The following is a 16,835-nucleotide window of genomic DNA, read 5'->3' on the forward strand; positions in this document are numbered from 1 at the left end:
GTCGGATACTCGTCTCACGGATACCCGATTTTAGGGTACTCATAATTTTTAAATCCGAATCCAAATATCAATTTTTCAATACCCGTGAATCCGAATCCAAATCCGGATAATAGAATTTTTAAAACCGGATACCTGCAGGTACCCGACAATTATGATTATAAATAATTATATCTTATATTTATATAATATTTTTATAAAATATAATTATTTTAGATTAAATAATTTCATATATTTTAATATTAATTCAAAAAAATTAAATTTATTATTATTTATCTCTTATTATCTACTTTATCTCATATATTTTACATATATTTTATCGTAATTCATCAATTTTTATAAATATATCTTCATTTTTTGAAAATTTTATATATGAATATTGTTGTTTTTCTTAAATAAATCCGGATCCGGATACCCGCGAATACCCGACCATTATTCCGGATACTTGTACCCTGGATACTCGTAAATACCAAATTCCGGATACAAATCTTATAGCTAAATACTCGAATATCCTGGATCCAAATCCAAATTTCTCAATTTTTCCGAGTATCCGACCCGTGCCCACCCTAGCTACTTCCATTTATAAGCTGGGCCTTTTAGTTCATTGGGTTTATTTAGAGAAATACACACGTGTTGGGCCTGTTAGGCCTATTGGGTTTATTAAGAGAAGTTCACACGTGTGGAAAAGTGTTTGACACGTGTCACACAAGACGACAAAGCCAAAGAACGCATTACCCGCTCCCGTTATCTTCATCTTCTTCACCTTTCACCTCCCTGAATTCTCAGAATCTTAGCCTCTTTTGTTCTTCGGATAAAAGATAGTGCCCAGAATCTGCGCTCCCTCCGATTCTCGGAGCGTCTCCTTCTCGGTTTCGTTCTCTATAAACCACTGAACCAGAGCGTCTCCTTATCGGTTTCCTTCTCTCTACACCACTGACCCAGAGCGAAATCCATCGCCATGGACGTCGCTGAAGCTCCATGGTGTTCTCTGCCTCACTTTCTCGTTTCTTCTCGCGCCTCGTGGATAGTTTCCTCTTGCAGTGCTGTAAAACCGTAAGCTTGTTCAGTCAGGCATTTTAGCATACACTTCGTCTCTTACTCTGTTCATGTGTTTTTTGAATTGGGCCTTAAACCTTTCGTTGTTTGAAATGGTTGTTATGCTTCGGTTTCTTTGATGTATACATATTGTTATTTCATGGGTTTTCTCTGAACTTGTCGAAGCTTGAATGTCTCTGCTAGCTTTTGACTTTGGCTTTCTGAAAAGGGTCCTCTTTATTCCTGTCTGGAATTCGTAAAGCTTGAATCTTTTTTTTTTACGTGTTTTTCCTTGGTTTTTTCAAATTTCCAGCTTGATTTCTGTGATACTCTGCAAATTTTTGGATTCGCTGTTTGAGCCAAATTTTGAATCTTCTTGTTCTCAATCTAGGCGTTCAAAGAATGAGTGACATTGCATGCCTAGAAACTGCAAAAATTTGGGTACACATTTATTTTAATCAAGTCTCATATCTTACTAATCTTCCCCAACTCAACTCATGATTGCAGTATGAATTGGATATCTTAAGTTTAGAGGGGAAATGGCGATAAATGTCTGGGAATTGTTTCTTTGCTAACAGTTCCACTTGGAAATGGTATTTAGTGCTAACTGGTAACCTTGCTGTTGAAACAGATATATGTTCTGTCAAACCCGACGCGGAAAAATGTATAGGCTCACATTATGCTTCGGGGTCTCTCGTGCTCGTGCACAGTCTGCTTTGATTAGTGTAAAGCAAGGTAATTTGGATATCTTAATGTTGCCGGTGAACATATTTCATGCTTTTAACGTTCTCTCACATTTTCTAGTTTCTTGATATGCCATAGTTGAAATTCTGTTTACTCTAATTGAACTTTTAACTTTTAAGTCATACCTAAGGCTGTATCTATTGCTTTCTAATCGAGTTTTGATTTTTCTTGTTTGTTTTTGAATTCTCAGGTCAGCCAGATAATGTTATGAGAGGAATTTGCGAGGTTGTTTGGATCGTGGAAGCTGATCTTGATTCTAATGAACATCTCTATGTCACCGGAGATCATGTGGCTTTGGGTAGCTGGGAGCCAGATAGAGCAATCTTAATGTATCCAACAGAAATTGAGAATGTATGGAAAGCTGAAGTTAAGGTATTTGATTCACTTTTTTTTAGTGTATCAGACAGCTCACAAGTATTTTGAGTTTGCACCATTAACATAAAAAGAAACTCTGACTCTTGTTAATGAGGCTGTTCATACATCGGTTTCGCTCACTCTTAATGTCTTTGGCAGATTGGTTCTGGTGTAAATTTCAGGTATAATTATTTTATAAAAGCAGGAGGCGGATCTTCGGTAGATTTCATTTGGAGACCAGGACCCCAGTTTTCTCTGTCAGTTCCTTATTCTGTCAGTCGAGACAGAAAAATCATTGTAAGGGATTCCTGGCTGACTTTGTGTCCTAAATCACAACAATCTCATATGTGGGAGTCTTGGGTAGACGAGTCTTTCCTCTTGGACCAGCATGTGGCCTCAGCTGAAATCGAAGGTAAACATCTCTTTGATCTCCCATTTCAGTCTAATTCAGCCTTTGAAAAATGTTTCTGAAGACTCAAATGCTTCCAGTTCTTTGGCAGATGAAAGTACTTTTGTCGATAATGCTACAGAAGTTCCAAGACAACTTATGAATGACAAACAATTTAAAGATGAACCTTCCTCCGCTGATGTGGTTGCAACCGTTTCATCAGATAACTCGGGCTTTAGTGCATTATTTTCTGAAAGATACCAGCCTATTGAGGAACCATGGTTACTTCAACCATCTAGTACCTTGCAACATGCTGAGGATATGCAGACCGATAGAGGACAAAGGGTGGAAAGTGATGATAGAACTGAAGATGATTTAGACATTGACAGCCAAAATAAGCAGATGACTCTCTTGCCGGACAATGGATTTAGCTCACGACAAGATTCTGTTTCTACTACGATACTAATTAATTCCTCTATATGTACCATGCAAAGGATTGCTGTATTGGAAGATGGAAATCTGGTTGAGCTATTGTTGGAGCCAGTTAAAACCAATGTGCAGTGTGACAGTGTTTATCTAGGTGTGGTCACTAAGTTTGTTCCCCATATGGGTGGCGCATTTGTGAACATTGGAAGTGTTAGACATTCTTTCATGGATATTAGGCCAAACAGGGAACCATTTATATTCCCTCCCTTCCGTGATATGTCGAAGAAGCAAGAAGCAGATGGTCCTCTTTTTCACTCCATCAATGGTATTTCAGCTCCACCTGAACTTGATCATGCATCATATGAGTTAGAAGGCAATGACTCATCAAATGTGGATTCAGTTAATTATCCTGTGCAACATTTTCATAATGGTGATGAGGAGGAGGAGGAGGAGGAGGAGGAGGAGGAGGAGGAAGAAGAGCATGAAAATGATGATGTCTCGGATGTTCTGGCCGGAATAGTGAATGGGAGGATAGTTAACCATGGTGAAGCAGAAGCTGATTTCGATGAATACCATGAAGGAGATGAGCAAAATCTTGAAGTTGGATCTGATAATGGTTCCCTTCCTATGCAGACAAACTGGTCTCTGGATTCTCTAAATTCTGTTGGATCAGAAGTGAAAGCTGCCAAGGGTATGTCATCTCTGGACAACAAATGGATCCAAGTTCGTAAAGGTACCAAAATAGTTGTGCAAGTTGTTAAAGAGGGCCTTGGCACCAAAGGTCCTACTCTTACTGCTTATCCGAAACTGAGAAGCAGATTCTGGGTATGCCTTCAGTTGTGTCCCAAAGCCCTATTTTTTTTTTTAATTTCTCGTTATCTTCTTTCCTGAATTAAGTTTCTGCCTTTAGGTATTACTGGCTCGTTGTGATCGAATTGGAGTCTCAAAAAAGATTTCTGGAGTTGAGAAAACCCGGTTGAAAGTTATCGCGAAAACTCTACAGCCCCATGGGTTTGGCCTGACTGTAAGAACTGTAGCTGCCGGTCATTCTCTAGAGGAACTGCAGAAAGACTTGGAAGGTTTGCTTTCAACTTGGAAAAACATTATAGAAGATGCAAAATCTGCAGCACTTGCTGCAGATGAAGGCGTCGAAGGAGCCACTCCCGTCTTGCTACATAGGGCTATGGCCCAAACGCTCTCTGTTGTGCAGGACTATTTCAATGACAAGGTAAGAAGGCAATTGTCCGCTTCTTCTACTTCTTTGGCAGTACTTTGGAGGCAGTTTGCCCCTTTAGTTTCAGACAGCATTTCCTCCACATTAAGTTTTTTTTATGGTATTTTCCAGGTTCAGAAGATGGTAGTTGACTCTCCTAGAACGTACCATGAGGTATGTAACTGTGTTCTGCCTAATTGCAACTTCATTCTTAAGGAAATAATAGAGGTGCCCATCGAGACTCTCTTCATAGACAACTATCTTATACCTGCCATCCGGTATAAGTTTGGTTATTTTCTTTTCAAATGCTCATCAAGCAAATTCAGTTTCACGTGTCTTTTCTTTTCGATAGTGTCTCTTGCACTTTTTCAGTATGGTCTATGTACTTTTCCCTACTATCTTGGAGATATTGTTTTAATATTGTTGTACACATTTATTTATCCGGGTAGAACCGGTTTAATGCTAAAAGGGCAGCATTTCAATAACTGTTATTCTTCTCCAGGTTACCAATTATCTGCAGGAAATTGCACCTGACCTTTGCGACCGAGTTGAGCTGCATGAGAAAGGGATTCCTCTATTTGATCTATACAACATTGAAGAGGAAATCGATAGTATTCTCAGCAAAAGGTCAGAAAACATCCACAAGGCCTCTTTGTCTTGTAATATTCCACTATGTTCTGCTTTTCCCCCGACAAGTCTACTAGCAGGTGATGTTTCGGTACTTGCAGAGTTCCACTTCCCAATGGAGGTTCTTTAGTGATTGAACAAACAGAGGCATTGGTCTCCATTGATGTGAATGGTGGGCATGGGATGTTTGGTCAGGGGAATTCACAGGAGAAAGCTATTCTGGATGTTAACCTTACGGCTGCCCGACAAGTACGTTACACATTCTATTTGCCCTGTAGACCAAATATTTGTCTTGGAAAAAGTTATTTTTCGCCACTGAGATATGCCTTGTGACTGTTTTAGGAAGTTAGATATCAACAAAATGCCGGGTCTATAATTTATTTTATCGAATGGTTTTGGATGGAGAATGAACAATGCCACAGTTTGTGTTTGTTTCATGTAGTTGATCTTGCAGTCTACTTGATGCTTTGCATTATGCCAGTCTCTCAAGAACGTTTATTATGTAATACTCAACAAATTCATCATGTTTTCAGATCGCAAGGGAGATACGACTGAGAGATATCGGTGGTATCATCGTGGTAGATTTCATCGACATGGCAGATGAATGTGAGCTAGAAACTCTTTTGTTTATTTAATGCACACCTGTCATGAACATTGAAGATATCAAGCCATTTTATCTTTCAGAACGATGGCTGCTTATATATATATTCTTGTTCTTTTCACTTGTTTCAGCAAATAAGCGACTCGTATACGAAGAAGTTAAGAAAGCAGTAGAGAGGGATAGGTCTTTGGTGAAAGTCTCGGAATTGTCTAGACATGGACTTATGGAAATAACAAGAAAACGGGTATTTGTATCTCTCATTTGCGGTTAATTTTTTTGTTATTTTCAAAAGTTTCCAAGCAAATCTCTCAGGATAGATGATTAAAAAATCTCATCCTTTCACAGGTTCGTCCAAGTGTAACATTCATGATCAGTGAGCCGTGTTCTTGCTGTCATGCAACTGGTAGAGTTGAAGCCTTGGAGACATCCTTTTCAAAGATCGAACAAGAGATTTGTCGGCAGCTAGTGAGTACATCAACAAACACTATTCTTTGTTCTTATTCACCTTTTCATGGTAGCAGAAAATCAAGAAAACCCAGAAAAAGATCGTGCTTATTATATTGATTTGGAAGATGATTTACGCGGCTATGATCAAATTTTTCTTTTTGTAGGCAAAGATGAACAAAAGAGGAGATCCTGAAAAACCAAAGTCTTGGCCAAGATTCATATTGCGGGTTGACAATCATATGTCTGACTACTTGACTACAGGGAAGAGGACAAGACTTGCAATTCTCAGTAGTTCCCTTAAAGTGTGGATTCTTCTAAAGGTACGTTGAACTTAGAACCAACCCATGCAAAATCTCATGCAAAACACTGGTTTTATTGATCAAAACCTAAGGGTTTGAAAAAATCCGCTTTCGTAGGTTGCAAGGCACTTCACGAGAGGGACCTTTGAGGTGAAACCATTCATGGACGAGAAGGTCGTCAATGAAAGACAGCATCGAGTAGCTATTTCACTGCTCAAGAAAGCCGACACCAGAGGTGACGTGTCTGGCAAGAAACTTACTCTGGTTCCTGTTAAGAAGGGCAAGACCAGTGGGAAACAGAGACAATGAAACATAACCTATAATTTCATCCATAGTTGCTCTGCTTGATAGGTCAGAAAAGATTCGTTCTTTTGTCTTGATAAGGACTATGTTTTTTCCCAACAGTGAAGCAATTTTGTTGTATGTCAGATTATCAGTCCCCTTCAATGTAAACCAGATTTTTATCAAGAGAGAAGTATTATTTCCCTTTCTCACCATTCGAATGACTAACAAGACGAGTAAAGAGAGCAATTGCAGGATCACAGAGGGAAGAAAGTGCAAAGATTCATTAAAGAACACAACAGAACAAGGAAAATGGAACATGGAAAGCTATCCAACATGGACAAGACAGGGAACACAAGTGGAACTATTCTATGACACAACAAACAAACATGGAACCTGTAAGAAGAGGATTGGAGATGGAACCTGAAATTCAGTTACAGGGGTAGCAAGAGAGACAGATTAGCTAGATGCAGCGTTGCAAGTGCCGGCTCCATCTTTGCAGTCATTGGTAAGATCATTAAAAGTTTCAATCTGCCTCTTCCCTCTCAAGAACACTTCTGTATCTACAGAAGCTCTCATGTAACCGTCGAACTCAACAGGGTTTCCCCCATTAAGCTTCATCGTGTCCGAATACCATTCACTGCCCTCATCCCATAGATTTTTGTACTCGTCAAGAAAATGAGTAGCGTATTTGTCTTTCAAGGGGTCGAATATCGATATGTCTTGTTCATTTGTCGCTATATAGACATTCCTTCCTTCTTCGATCTTGTCCTGTAAGCTCGACAAGAGGGCACTCGGGGAAGTGTCCTTGTCAAGGTTAGGCCAAAGATCTTTGTTTATCACCTTATCTCCTCTTTCGATATGGACAGCATCATAATCCCAATTCAACTTCGATGCAATCGCAGAGACTAGTTCCATCAACCTTCTTGATTTCCACACTAGATGCCATGGTCTTTGTACAGCAGATTCTGTTTCACCTTCACAAACTCTGTACCAATAGTTATCCGGTTCTACTGACCCGAACTTCCTCATTATCAATGTCTCTTTCACGTTGGAAAGCTTCATGGGCGTGAGCCTGAAGTCCTCCACGAGATGAAGGCCTAACCCATTCTTCTTATGCCATTTTTCCCAATCCGACCAGAACTGAACTTGATCCAAGACTGAGGCAGCCTCTTTCAAGTGCTCGAAATCAAAGTAAAACCTAAAGTCCTTTCCTTCCTCGTTTTGTCCAGATGAAGTGTATATCGAAGACAGGCATAGGGTCAGATCCATCACCAATGTCCGGTTCAAGTATTGAGCTTCACCTAATGCACACAAGAAACTCCACAAGTAGTGATTCATGCTCTTGCACCTGTCTCCTCCGCCCACATAGATCAAGTACTTACCCCGTTTAAACGCATTCTCCGACTCAATAACGGGAAGGGAATCATTCACTTGTTCACCAACCACCGGTAAAGAAAAATCGTCACTTTTCTTTCCATTCTTTTCGAACCCGGGTTTCTGGTTCTTCTTCCGCTTCCTCGCATTCACACCCGAGTGATAATCTCCGATACTCGCCACACTGAATGTACAATTCTCAGACTTCTCTACCACAAACCTACGATAATCCTTGTAGAATGCAGCTGTCTTCCCGTCCTTAGGCCTATAACGCCAAGCCATATCACAGGTAATATCGCCTTCCCCGGAAATCGGTTTCCCAAACTTGTAAAAGTGAATGTCCTTGAACTTCTCTATGGTAGCTTTCATCATCAAATGGAAAATCTCTGGATCTTTGCAATCAATGGAGCTGCTATTATTGACTTCACAGTCCAACTGGTTAGTGTCGGAACCGTTGTCTGTGTTCTCCACATCTGTAATGTTGATGAAAGCGGCGAAAGCAGTTTGGTTCGCCGCCATGAAATCTTCGCCTGTCTTAACGACAGTGTCGTCGGCTTTCAGTGTGGCGTTGGATGTGGATGTGAGGAAAGTTGTGATCTTGTTAGATGGGTGGAAAAGCGGATCCTCCGGCTCATAGGTAGCTGCGATAATGGTGAAAACCAAGACTCCGACGACAAACAACGAGAACCCAATGTTCCCGATCAAGCTCAGGGCATTCTGCCCTAAGTTCTCCGGACGAAAGCCACCGGTCCTGGAAAATGCAGATCGACCCAACATCTTCTCTCAGATCAATCGCCACGAATTGAGCAACACCCACAACTCTAAACGATCAAAATCGCAAAACCCGGATCGCGAAAATGCAGCTTTTGCAGATATGAAAAAGAAATGAAGAGAGTAATAGAGATTTATAGTCAGTGATCCGGTATTGACCCACCTCTAATGACCCCCGAGTCGAGCTGAGGAATCGAAGAACATTGCTCTTTTGCAGGTGCCGAGCTTGTGGGTTTTTCGACCGCGAGATTTCTTCGCGTCGGAGTGTTTTTGGAGAGACGAGAGAGTACGTGAGCTAAGATGCGTACACGTGTTTATTCCCATGACGTGGAGGGAAATCAAGGGTGGATATTGAAGGAGATTCCTCCGGCGTCTTCACCGACGATGGCCAATGATTTGTAATCATAACGATCTTAATTAGATCTTGGGTTATGTGTCTAATTATTTTGACTTTTTAAGGTAATTATTAATGCTGATTAGTGATTTAATTTGCTCGTGCATAAATTATGAAACACTAATGCTGCACCACTAAATCAGAAAATTTGTGTAAAAAACATGAGATGTAAATATACAAATGACCCCAAAAGCTAAAAATGATGTACAAAGGAAATGCAAAAGATTCATGCCCTCATAGAAACAACACTCTTTTTGCAAACTAGGCCATAACCGGATTTTTCATCTTAACCGGACACCGGTTATTGAAACCAGAAAAAAAAACCCTACAATCTCATAACCGGATTAGTAGTGTACTTAGTTATTCAACCTGTGAGGAGATCTCAGAAGTTGCACAGGAAGAGGCCTTACGTTGTATGCTCTTCATGCTAAGCTCCATGCTTCTTTGAACCATATCCTGCAACAGTTTCTTCGCCGTTTCCGCTGCTTTTTCCGCTCCGTCGACGTGAACGGCGATGCCGTATACGATCTTTTCCAACACCGAGGAAGAGATTTCCTTCTCCCGAGGGGTTTCCCTCAGTAGGTCGAGGAGAATTCTAGCTCGTTCTCGGGCTTTGGATGTGCCTTCTACTGTTAGACATAGGAGGCCTGGGATTGCGCCTTCTTTGAGGATGAGTTCCCGATACTTATCCCGGGAGCTCTGGCATAGCGAAAGCAAGGCTCCCACCGCGTGTTCTGTGCTTAGTAACGACCCATCCTCTACCGTTTCTACTAATGTCAAGATCCCGGCTTGACAGCTTGCGATGGCTGTCCGCCCGTCTTCAGAGCTTGAGAGGATCTCGAGCAAAGCTGTAGCTTTTTCAGCAAACTTGGTATGTTTTTTGCATTCCTTGAGGAGGTGAATGAGTGGGGGAACAGCTTTAGCATCCATAAACGAGAGGGTATTCTCCTTGCAAGCCGATAGATTGTGTAGGGCCGTGACAGCGTCCACTTTCCCTTGAACAGTTCCGGAGCTAAGCATCTGAACCAGAAGAGGTGCGACTCCTGCAGCGATGATCGTCGCCTTGTTAGCTGGAGCAGCTGAGAGGGTTAAAACCGCGGCAGTGGCTAATTCACGAAGACTGGCATTTTGCAGCTTGAGAATCTGGATGAGAGGAGAAATCGCACCAGCTTTCACAATCTCGATCTTGTTTCTGATCAGAAACGACATGGAAAAAGATATAAGTGAGCCATGCCTGGGAATATAAAAAAAAACTATCTATCCCCACACCCACATTACTCACAACATAAGATCGCAGAAAACAACTGCTTTAGCAAGCAGATTCAGACAAGACAACAAGATGGTTGATCACAAAACAACACAGTGTACTTCTTTTTGGGAACATATCACAATAGCAGAGCCATCCCAACCGCTATGAGCTGTAATGTCCATGAAGAAGATAGTTTTTGGGCATGATTTGGCCAACAAACCCCACGAATTTTGCGGGTCTCTAAACTCCAAAATGTAATTCAACATATGCCAACAGGATATTGGTATAATGCCCACTTCACAAAGTTACAGAAAGAAAATCCTAGCTTCAATCCAGTGTTTATGCACTATCCATGTATTGATTTGACTACTCAAAAACTGCAAATCAGCTTCCTCTTATGGCACCAACAGCAATATCATGAATCTGATCTGAAGTAGAAATTCATGAAGTTACTTCCTAAACAAGAAGTATCATTTTCGACATATTCAGGGTATTCACATGTTCATCGATTAGAGAATCTTAAGAATTTGCTGTGTATCAGTTTCCTAAACAGCAAAGATCAAGTACTGAATCCGTACTGCTGAAGATATCAGGAACCAAAACTAGAATCGATGAAGTGAAATGAAATGAAATTTCAATATTCAGATCGAGAAACCAACCAAAATAAATTGTCCCAACGGTGCAAATCAAAACCTAGAATCATCCCAAATTCACCATCAGCGATGATTACAAGACAAAGAACCCAAAAAAAGACCGAGAGATGTACCGTTCATTTCTGACGGCGAGGTTGAGAAGAGCGAGGAGAGAAGCGCGGCGAGCGTCGAGGCTGGAGGAAACGAGCATGGAGACAAGCGGAGGGATGACTCCAGCGTCAGCGAGCTTCGACCTCGCCGACGACTTCACCGGAGACTTCCTGAGTAGCTTCCTGATTTCTCTGGCAGCTTCGATTCGGAAATCGAGATCTCCATGGATGAGCTTCCTTGAGAGCTCTAGGATAAGGGAGTGCTTCTTGTCCTTCGACGAAGTGGCTGTGGCGTCCTCTTCTCCTTCTTCCTCTCCTGCTTCTTCGTCCTCTTGCTCCCTCCCGGAAACCTCGGCAACCGTCGCCGGAGAAGTTCCGTCGCCGGTGGTGGCCACCGCCGTACCGTTCTCGATCTCTTCCACCACCATTCTCTCCCTCTCTATGGTTTAAGGTTGGGTGACGGGTGAGGTCGAGCCCATTATACGGGAACTTCTCATTTATCGAAATCTACACATTTTTTTAAGGGTTCATTATTATTATTATTATTATTATTATTATTATTATTATTATTATTATTATTATTATTATTATTATTGTTGTTGTTGTTATTGTTATTATTATTATTATTATTATTATTTACAAATTAAAAAAACAAAATTCAAAACAAATTCAATTAGTAAAAACGAAAATGTTACCAAATTAGTTAAGAACATAGTTCAATTAATGGTCTATTTGAAGGTGGAAAATTTTGGAGTTTTGGTTTATTTTTTTTCCTTTGTAAAAATTAAATTCATTATTGTTTTATATTTATTTTTATTCAACACAAACTTTATTCATATTTGAACTCAAATTTTATCAATTCATTTTATTCAGTCAAATTTGATTATTTATATTTTTTAAAAATATCGAATCAATTTCTGAATCGAATTTTGGTTTCGAATTTAGTTTTGTTATAAAAAAAATTTTCTAAAAATTTGAAAAACCGTTTTGGTAAAAAAATCAATGAAAAACCAAAAAGTATATGTTTTGGATTTATAAATATTATATAATCTAAAAACCAAAAAATAAAAACTAAAATTAAAATCTAAAAAATAAAACTAAAAACTCAAAATAAAAATCATCTCACGACACGACATGAGTTATAGGGTATGAGTATGACTAATACATATAACAAATTCATCTAATTAATTCCATTTTGAGCCAATGAATGGAATCGGGTCCATAAGGATCTATCAAGTAACAAAAGAAAAAAAAACATATAGATTCCAAAATGAAATAAATAAAACCAAACTGATTACAAAAAATCTGACAATTAATTAATGAAAAAAAGGAACATTGAATAAAAGATTTATAACAACATTAACTATACAGTACCTCAAAGATCTAACAAACAGAAACACATGTAAAACCAGTGAGCAGACAAGACAAAACATGCACAATGTCCGTACACTCCGTCTTCTCCAACATGCGCGAAGAGAAAGCCGCGATCTTGTGAACTGGGTTTTGTTTTTTTGGCCATAAAGCTCAGAAACCAGAACAGGAAGTGTTCTTGCCCCCCCAAAAAAAACCCTAATTCAGATCCTGAGATAGCCTCTTCGTTCTTGGACAATGTTCGGTCTTTTCTGGAACGATCTTCTGTTCAAAGACCAGTTCCTTTTCATGGCTCTCACCCTTTGCCAAGAAGACAGCCTAGAATACATTGCCGGGAAGACGAAACAGCATAGAACCAGAAGAAGCATTATAACACAAATGTACATCACGTTTCGGAACCCGTCTCTCAGCTCCGGTTCGTCCTGTCCCGTCCATGGAACACCTCCGACGTTCATCCCGAAAACTGCACACAAACACAACAAAGAGTGATCGAGTGAGTGAGAGTTTTTTGGTTTATCCTATCACCCGAAAAGATTTGAGAAAAGGGTGTTTCTTTGTTGCCTCCGGTAATGATGGAGAGAGGGAGGAAGATGATGGAGAGAAAGGAGAGGTAATAGAGCTTCCGGTTGATCTGCTCAGCCTGCCAGCTGTCGAGACCGGCTTGGATCGCAGTCACGCGATTTGCTATGAAGCCCACGTTCTCTTTGAGCCGTCTCAACCGCCCTATCAACTCTTCCAAGGAGTTGATATCTTCGGCTAGAAACCACGGTTTCGTCGAACATTTCTCCTTCACTCGCGGAAACACCTGTTCTCCATGTGCAATCACCTTCAAGCAACGTAAATCGGGAATAAGCAAGCATACTAGTTAATAATGGTTGCAACTGCGATTTGGCGTAAATTACCCAAAAAAAGTACATGATTTCATTGTTAAATTTGGTCTTTCTAGCAAAACACCATTAAATGCAGGTGGAAAGGTGCAATTAGATTTTTCATGTTTTGTTGCGATTGCGATCAAACCAATCAATTTTCCAACCGCCAGAAGTCACAAACACCACATTTGCAGGCGACTGCATGACAACCGGTTCTTCTATCTTCCGAGAGAGGTATTCTATTCAACATTACCTGAAACCCGGGTCTCTATTAACCTCTACCTTATAACAATCAACCGAGTAAAGATTATTCTCGAGATTTCCAACGGAAAATGCAGAGAGAGAGAGAGAGAGAGGAAACTAGGTCGAAAGAGCTACCTGCAAGAGACGCTGCAAGTTTAGATGCATCTTTGGAAATCTTCTATCGTCCAGCATCTGTTTCTTAAGAGCAAATCCACCTGAAAAAAGAACAAACTTTGCTTCCATGACGATATTCGAAGAGATCAAACGAAGAATATCATGAGCTTAACATGAAGCTTTTCGAGGAAAGAACCAGGAAAAGATACGTTTTGAGAGCTCACCTCTATCCATTTCGATTTCCACGGCATCCAACTCAATCTCGAAATTTGTCACGACATCCTGAAGCTGATCGACATGAGTGTCAATAATGTGAACCACGAGGTTCGAAACAGATCTCGGGACAGGGTTATCAGCTTCCTCGGAATGGTTCATCGTCAGCAAGAACTCAAGAACATGCTCCTCAATCACGATCCCACTCCTCTCCTTATTCTGCTCACCTCTATGATAAGACGGTGTCTCCACACTAGGAACTTCTGACAGAAGTGACTGTCCCATCGGCGAGAACCCTAACCTAGGAACTCGTCCTAACGATACAGTGATCACAGAATTCTCGGTTATCCTCGCTGCGATTCTGAATGTAAAGCTACTGGCCGGGGGACCGGGGGAATTGACTCTGAACACGAGTGCTCCATCAACGTGCCCGCAAAAGGGTCCATTGCTAACGAGAGAAAGGATGTCTTGGAGCTTCAGTGGCGGGCAGAGAGGGTCGATAAGATACTGTGCGGATTGAGAGAGTTTCTGGTTTCCTTTCGGTAATTCGACATGGTACCAACAAAACTCCCTGCCAGTTCCCTCAGCAAGATCCCATTCCTTGTTGAAATATTTCCCGTTTCCATCGAAAATGTATGCTTTCTGTCTCACCATCCCAGAGAAATGAGACCTAAACCTACGAACATCCCTGAGAGGAGCGCTTGTCAGAGCTTCCAGATCTGTCTCGTCCAGTTCTTCCCCAATCCGATCTTGATGTTCTATCATGTTCCTTTGTATACCTATTTTTAGGCAAACAGAGAAAACAATCCAATTATAGATAACCCTAAATCTTGATTTACAGATAAGGTATCATAACAGTGGCAACTTTATCTAATCTAATCTGATAAAATCAAATCCAACATAACCCCATTCCCAAACTGTGATCTTTCCTATAAACAGAGCTTCAATTCTAGCAGCAAAGTAAAGGAATTACTCAGCTAACGAAGGGCAACCAGAATTAGGAGCGAACGAGGGAGACAGACAGTATTAGCGAGGTAGATCAAATGCAGACAAAACCAGATCAGACTGGCTAAACTACCTCGTACCCTTTTGACTTCACTGCCAGTTATCACGAGAATCGTCGAAAAATCAGAACTTGACGGCGACCCAGTATCGGAAATCGCCGGCAAGACGAGGCTGATGTAACAGCGAAACCGAGGAAACTGAATGGAGGAAGAGAAGTTGGTGGGCGTTGACGCGACACAGAGAGAGGGGGGTGAATCTGTCAGAAACGAGAATTTAAAATCAATGGCAGATTAAATTTTTGCAAAGGCAAAAGCTTTTGCCCCTCGAGCATGAGGTCAAACCCAAAAGGTTGAAGAAGAAGAGAAGCCGATGATCCACAAAAAAAAAAAAAAAGAAAAAAAAAGGAAGGAACTTTCCCTTTTCGTGTGACAACGTGAATCCTATTCATCCGCCAAGTCGCCTACTTGGCTGACACTCAAAACCCGATTCGTTGGATTTGTGGTCGTTACTTCCTTGTTGTATTTGAGTAATTCAAGATAATTAAATAAAAAAAATCAAATAATAAAAATAGAAGAAAATCAATTAATTTCTAAAAAGTATTTTGAAAATAAATATCTTGGATATATAGAGATGGTTTTGTGTTCAAAATCTTGGGGTTTAAATAGAGTAAATAACGAGTTGTACATGGATTGAATTCTAGATGGTTGGAACCAATTATCTCCTCCTAGAAAGAAATCCAACTTTTGATTCTTTTTGTTTTAGTCTTTGTTAGTTGATCTAATTAATTTTGTGTGGAATTCTAAACTCATTATCGTTATAAATTAGCAAAGCCGGTTGTATACATTAATATATAGTTTTATATATCGTAATATATTTTATATATGACATAATTTTTCAATCATACATATATGATTAAATATGGAATCCAACAACTTTTAAAATTAAAATTCGCAATGATGATCGTGTTGCAATAAGAGTTTACATTTAAATTCGTGTTGAGTAGACGTGTTTTTATAATTTTTTTTCAAGTCAGCATAAATAAATACATTAAAAGGTTTAGGAAAATTTATTTGGCAGAGTAAACAACAAGTCATATAATATTAAATATGATATTTGTTTAAATTAAAAGTTAGAATTTGATTTAAAAATTTGAAAATTTCTAAATTTTTTTATTTTCGAATAAAGTTTTATATTAAATATTTAACTTCTTGTCTAATGGCTTTTTAATTGGTATTTTTTGTCCAATTTCTAGTTTTTCAAAAAACTTTTTTCTTCTTCACATTTTTTTTTATTCTTTTGGATTTTGGTAAATTTGGAATTACAGATTACAGTCGTATAAGTTATGCTTCTCCATCAATCGCGCAGAAGCTCGCCGCCAAGACCCGCCGAGATCCGCCGGGTTTAGAGTTTTCCCGGACAATTCTTCACCAATTCCGACCGTCTCTCTCTCTGTGAATCCCTCTTCCACTGGTATGTACATCTGATTCTGAAAGCTCTTCCTTTCTATCCTCCTCCTCTACTTTTCCCAGTTCGCGTAGCGATTTAAGGATTTAGAACAAAAAAATCGATATCGGTTCCGTAATTTTGTTGTTGGGGGCTAATGAATTTTATCGACAGGGAAGCTTTTTTTCTGCCTTTCTTTTTTTTTCCGGGCACTTGTTGGAGTTTACAAATCGTTCAAGAAATTTTTCATGTTCAAGCGACATTGACTACAAGGTGTTCGGCGAAATGCTTCAACAAAACGTTAACCTTTCGTGGGCAAAACATCATTTTAGATTTGGTATCGAGACGGGTTTCCATGGATTTGTTCTTCATCTGTCTTAAAACTATACATTTAGATAGTCAAAAGTCAAGACTCGGACTTAAGTTTCTTCAATCATGTTTGTTGGCATGCTGCTTTGTGGATTGCCCGGAAATCTGGGTTTATGCATTTCCTTTCGCAAAACCGAAAGCTTTTCACTTTAGTTGAAATCGAAGGTAAACTGAAATTCCCATTGAGAAATGGTTTGGCTTGAGCGTCTGATACGTTCATTCATGTCTGCAAATGGGTAACCCATAAAGAATGCCCAGAAAG

The 16,835-nt window shown here is 39.9% G+C and overlaps 5 protein-coding genes across 11 annotated transcripts in view; 2 read left to right on the plus strand and 3 right to left on the minus strand.

Annotated features, from left to right (window-relative positions):
• Window positions 1-766: 766 nt before the first annotated feature.
• Window positions 767-6,625, plus strand: LOC104808834 (ribonuclease E/G-like protein, chloroplastic). 3 transcript variants are annotated; one of them, XM_010534648.1, is made up of 14 exons: window positions 767-1,050; window positions 1,664-1,767; window positions 1,967-2,148; window positions 2,290-2,542; window positions 2,631-3,769; window positions 3,855-4,172; window positions 4,290-4,331; window positions 4,660-4,784; window positions 4,886-5,033; window positions 5,318-5,390; window positions 5,517-5,629; window positions 5,731-5,850; window positions 5,997-6,152; window positions 6,249-6,625. In XM_010534648.1, the coding sequence occupies exons 1-14, from the start codon at window positions 956-958 to the stop codon at window positions 6,438-6,440; spliced, it is 3,060 nt and encodes a 1,019-aa protein (XP_010532950.1). In that variant the 5' UTR covers window positions 767-955; the 3' UTR covers window positions 6,441-6,625. The 3 variants fall into 3 exon arrangements, with proteins under 3 accessions (XP_010532950.1, XP_010532952.1, XP_010532953.1); XM_010534650.1 differs by lacking the exons at window positions 767-1,050; window positions 1,664-1,767 and having other exon boundaries at window positions 2,037-2,148; window positions 2,313-2,542; XM_010534651.1 differs by lacking the exons at window positions 767-1,050; window positions 1,664-1,767; window positions 1,967-2,148 and having other exon boundaries at window positions 2,452-2,542; window positions 2,620-3,769.
• A 54-nt stretch (window positions 6,626-6,679) lies between these two features.
• LOC104808835 lies at window positions 6,680-8,834 on the minus strand. Of its 2 annotated transcripts, none has more exons than XM_010534653.2 (2): window positions 8,725-8,834; window positions 6,680-8,567 (listed from the first exon to the last, which is right to left on the minus strand). In XM_010534653.2, exon 2 carries the CDS (start codon window positions 8,565-8,567, stop codon window positions 6,873-6,875), a length of 1,695 nt encoding a protein of 564 aa, XP_010532955.1. In that variant the 5' UTR covers window positions 8,725-8,834; the 3' UTR covers window positions 6,680-6,872. The 2 variants fall into 2 exon arrangements, with proteins under 2 accessions (XP_010532955.1, XP_010532954.1); XM_010534652.2 differs by having other exon boundaries at window positions 6,680-8,611; window positions 8,725-8,829.
• A 256-nt stretch (window positions 8,835-9,090) lies between these two features.
• On the minus strand, window positions 9,091-11,422 carry LOC104808836 (U-box domain-containing protein 14). The gene is made up of 2 exons (XM_010534654.1): window positions 10,971-11,422; window positions 9,091-10,147 (listed from the first exon to the last, which is right to left on the minus strand). The coding sequence occupies exons 1-2, from the start codon at window positions 11,372-11,374 to the stop codon at window positions 9,316-9,318; spliced, it is 1,236 nt and encodes a 411-aa protein (XP_010532956.1). The 5' UTR covers window positions 11,375-11,422; the 3' UTR covers window positions 9,091-9,315.
• Window positions 11,423-12,240: 818 nt separating this feature from the next.
• LOC104808837 (zinc transport protein ZntB) lies at window positions 12,241-15,337 on the minus strand. 2 transcript variants are annotated; one of them, XM_010534656.2, is made up of 5 exons: window positions 14,835-15,337; window positions 13,768-14,535; window positions 13,565-13,644; window positions 12,879-13,143; window positions 12,241-12,780 (listed from the first exon to the last, which is right to left on the minus strand). In XM_010534656.2, the coding sequence occupies exons 2-5, from the start codon at window positions 14,519-14,521 to the stop codon at window positions 12,521-12,523; spliced, it is 1,359 nt and encodes a 452-aa protein (XP_010532958.1). In that variant the 5' UTR covers window positions 14,522-14,535; window positions 14,835-15,337; the 3' UTR covers window positions 12,241-12,520. The 2 variants fall into 2 exon arrangements, with proteins under 2 accessions (XP_010532958.1, XP_010532957.1); XM_010534655.2 differs by having other exon boundaries at window positions 14,842-15,334.
• A 754-nt stretch (window positions 15,338-16,091) lies between these two features.
• LOC104808838 overlaps window positions 16,092-16,835 on the plus strand; it is a 2,630-nt gene continuing 1,886 nt past the window's right edge. For 2 of the 3 annotated variants that reach the window (XR_771010.2, XM_010534657.2), the window contains exon 1: window positions 16,093-16,231. The gene's annotated coding sequence lies outside the window, so the exon portion shown is untranslated. Of the gene's footprint in view, window positions 16,232-16,835 lie in introns of all 3 variants that reach the window. The other variant, XM_010534659.2, reaches the window with a different exon arrangement.

This window comes from Tarenaya hassleriana, unplaced genomic scaffold (assembly GCF_000463585.1).
Source record: "Tarenaya hassleriana unplaced genomic scaffold, ASM46358v1 Cleome15, whole genome shotgun sequence".
NCBI lineage: Eukaryota > Viridiplantae > Streptophyta > Magnoliopsida > Brassicales > Cleomaceae > Tarenaya > Tarenaya hassleriana.

Excerpts from the sequence above, each read along its gene's own strand:
- LOC104808834 (XM_010534648.1), top strand. The coding sequence starts at position 956 with ATGGACGTCGCTGAAGCTCCATGGTGTTCTCTGCCTCACTTTCTCGTT. Across the intron at positions 4,332-4,659 it reads CTCCTAGAACGTACCATGAG|GTTACCAATTATCTGCAGGA; the intron begins GTATGTAACTGT and ends ATTCTTCTCCAG. Across the intron at positions 5,851-5,996 it reads AAGAGATTTGTCGGCAGCTA|GCAAAGATGAACAAAAGAGG; the intron begins GTGAGTACATCA and ends TTCTTTTTGTAG.
- LOC104808835 (XM_010534653.2), bottom strand. The coding sequence starts at position 8,567 with ATGTTGGGTCGATCTGCATTTTCCAGGACCGGTGGCTTTCGTCCGGAG.
- LOC104808836 (XM_010534654.1), bottom strand. The coding sequence starts at position 11,374 with ATGGTGGTGGAAGAGATCGAGAACGGTACGGCGGTGGCCACCACCGGC. Across the intron at positions 10,148-10,970 it reads CTCGCCGTCAGAAATGAACG|AAACAAGATCGAGATTGTGA; the intron begins GTACATCTCTCG and ends GTTTCTGATCAG.
- LOC104808837 (XM_010534656.2), bottom strand. The coding sequence starts at position 14,521 with ATGATAGAACATCAAGATCGGATTGGGGAAGAACTGGACGAGACAGAT. Across the intron at positions 13,645-13,767 it reads GGAAATCGAAATGGATAGAG|GTGGATTTGCTCTTAAGAAA; the intron begins GTGAGCTCTCAA and ends TTCTTTTTTCAG. Across the intron at positions 12,781-12,878 it reads TCTCTCCATCATTACCGGAG|TTTTCGGGATGAACGTCGGA; the intron begins GCAACAAAGAAA and ends GTTTGTGTGCAG.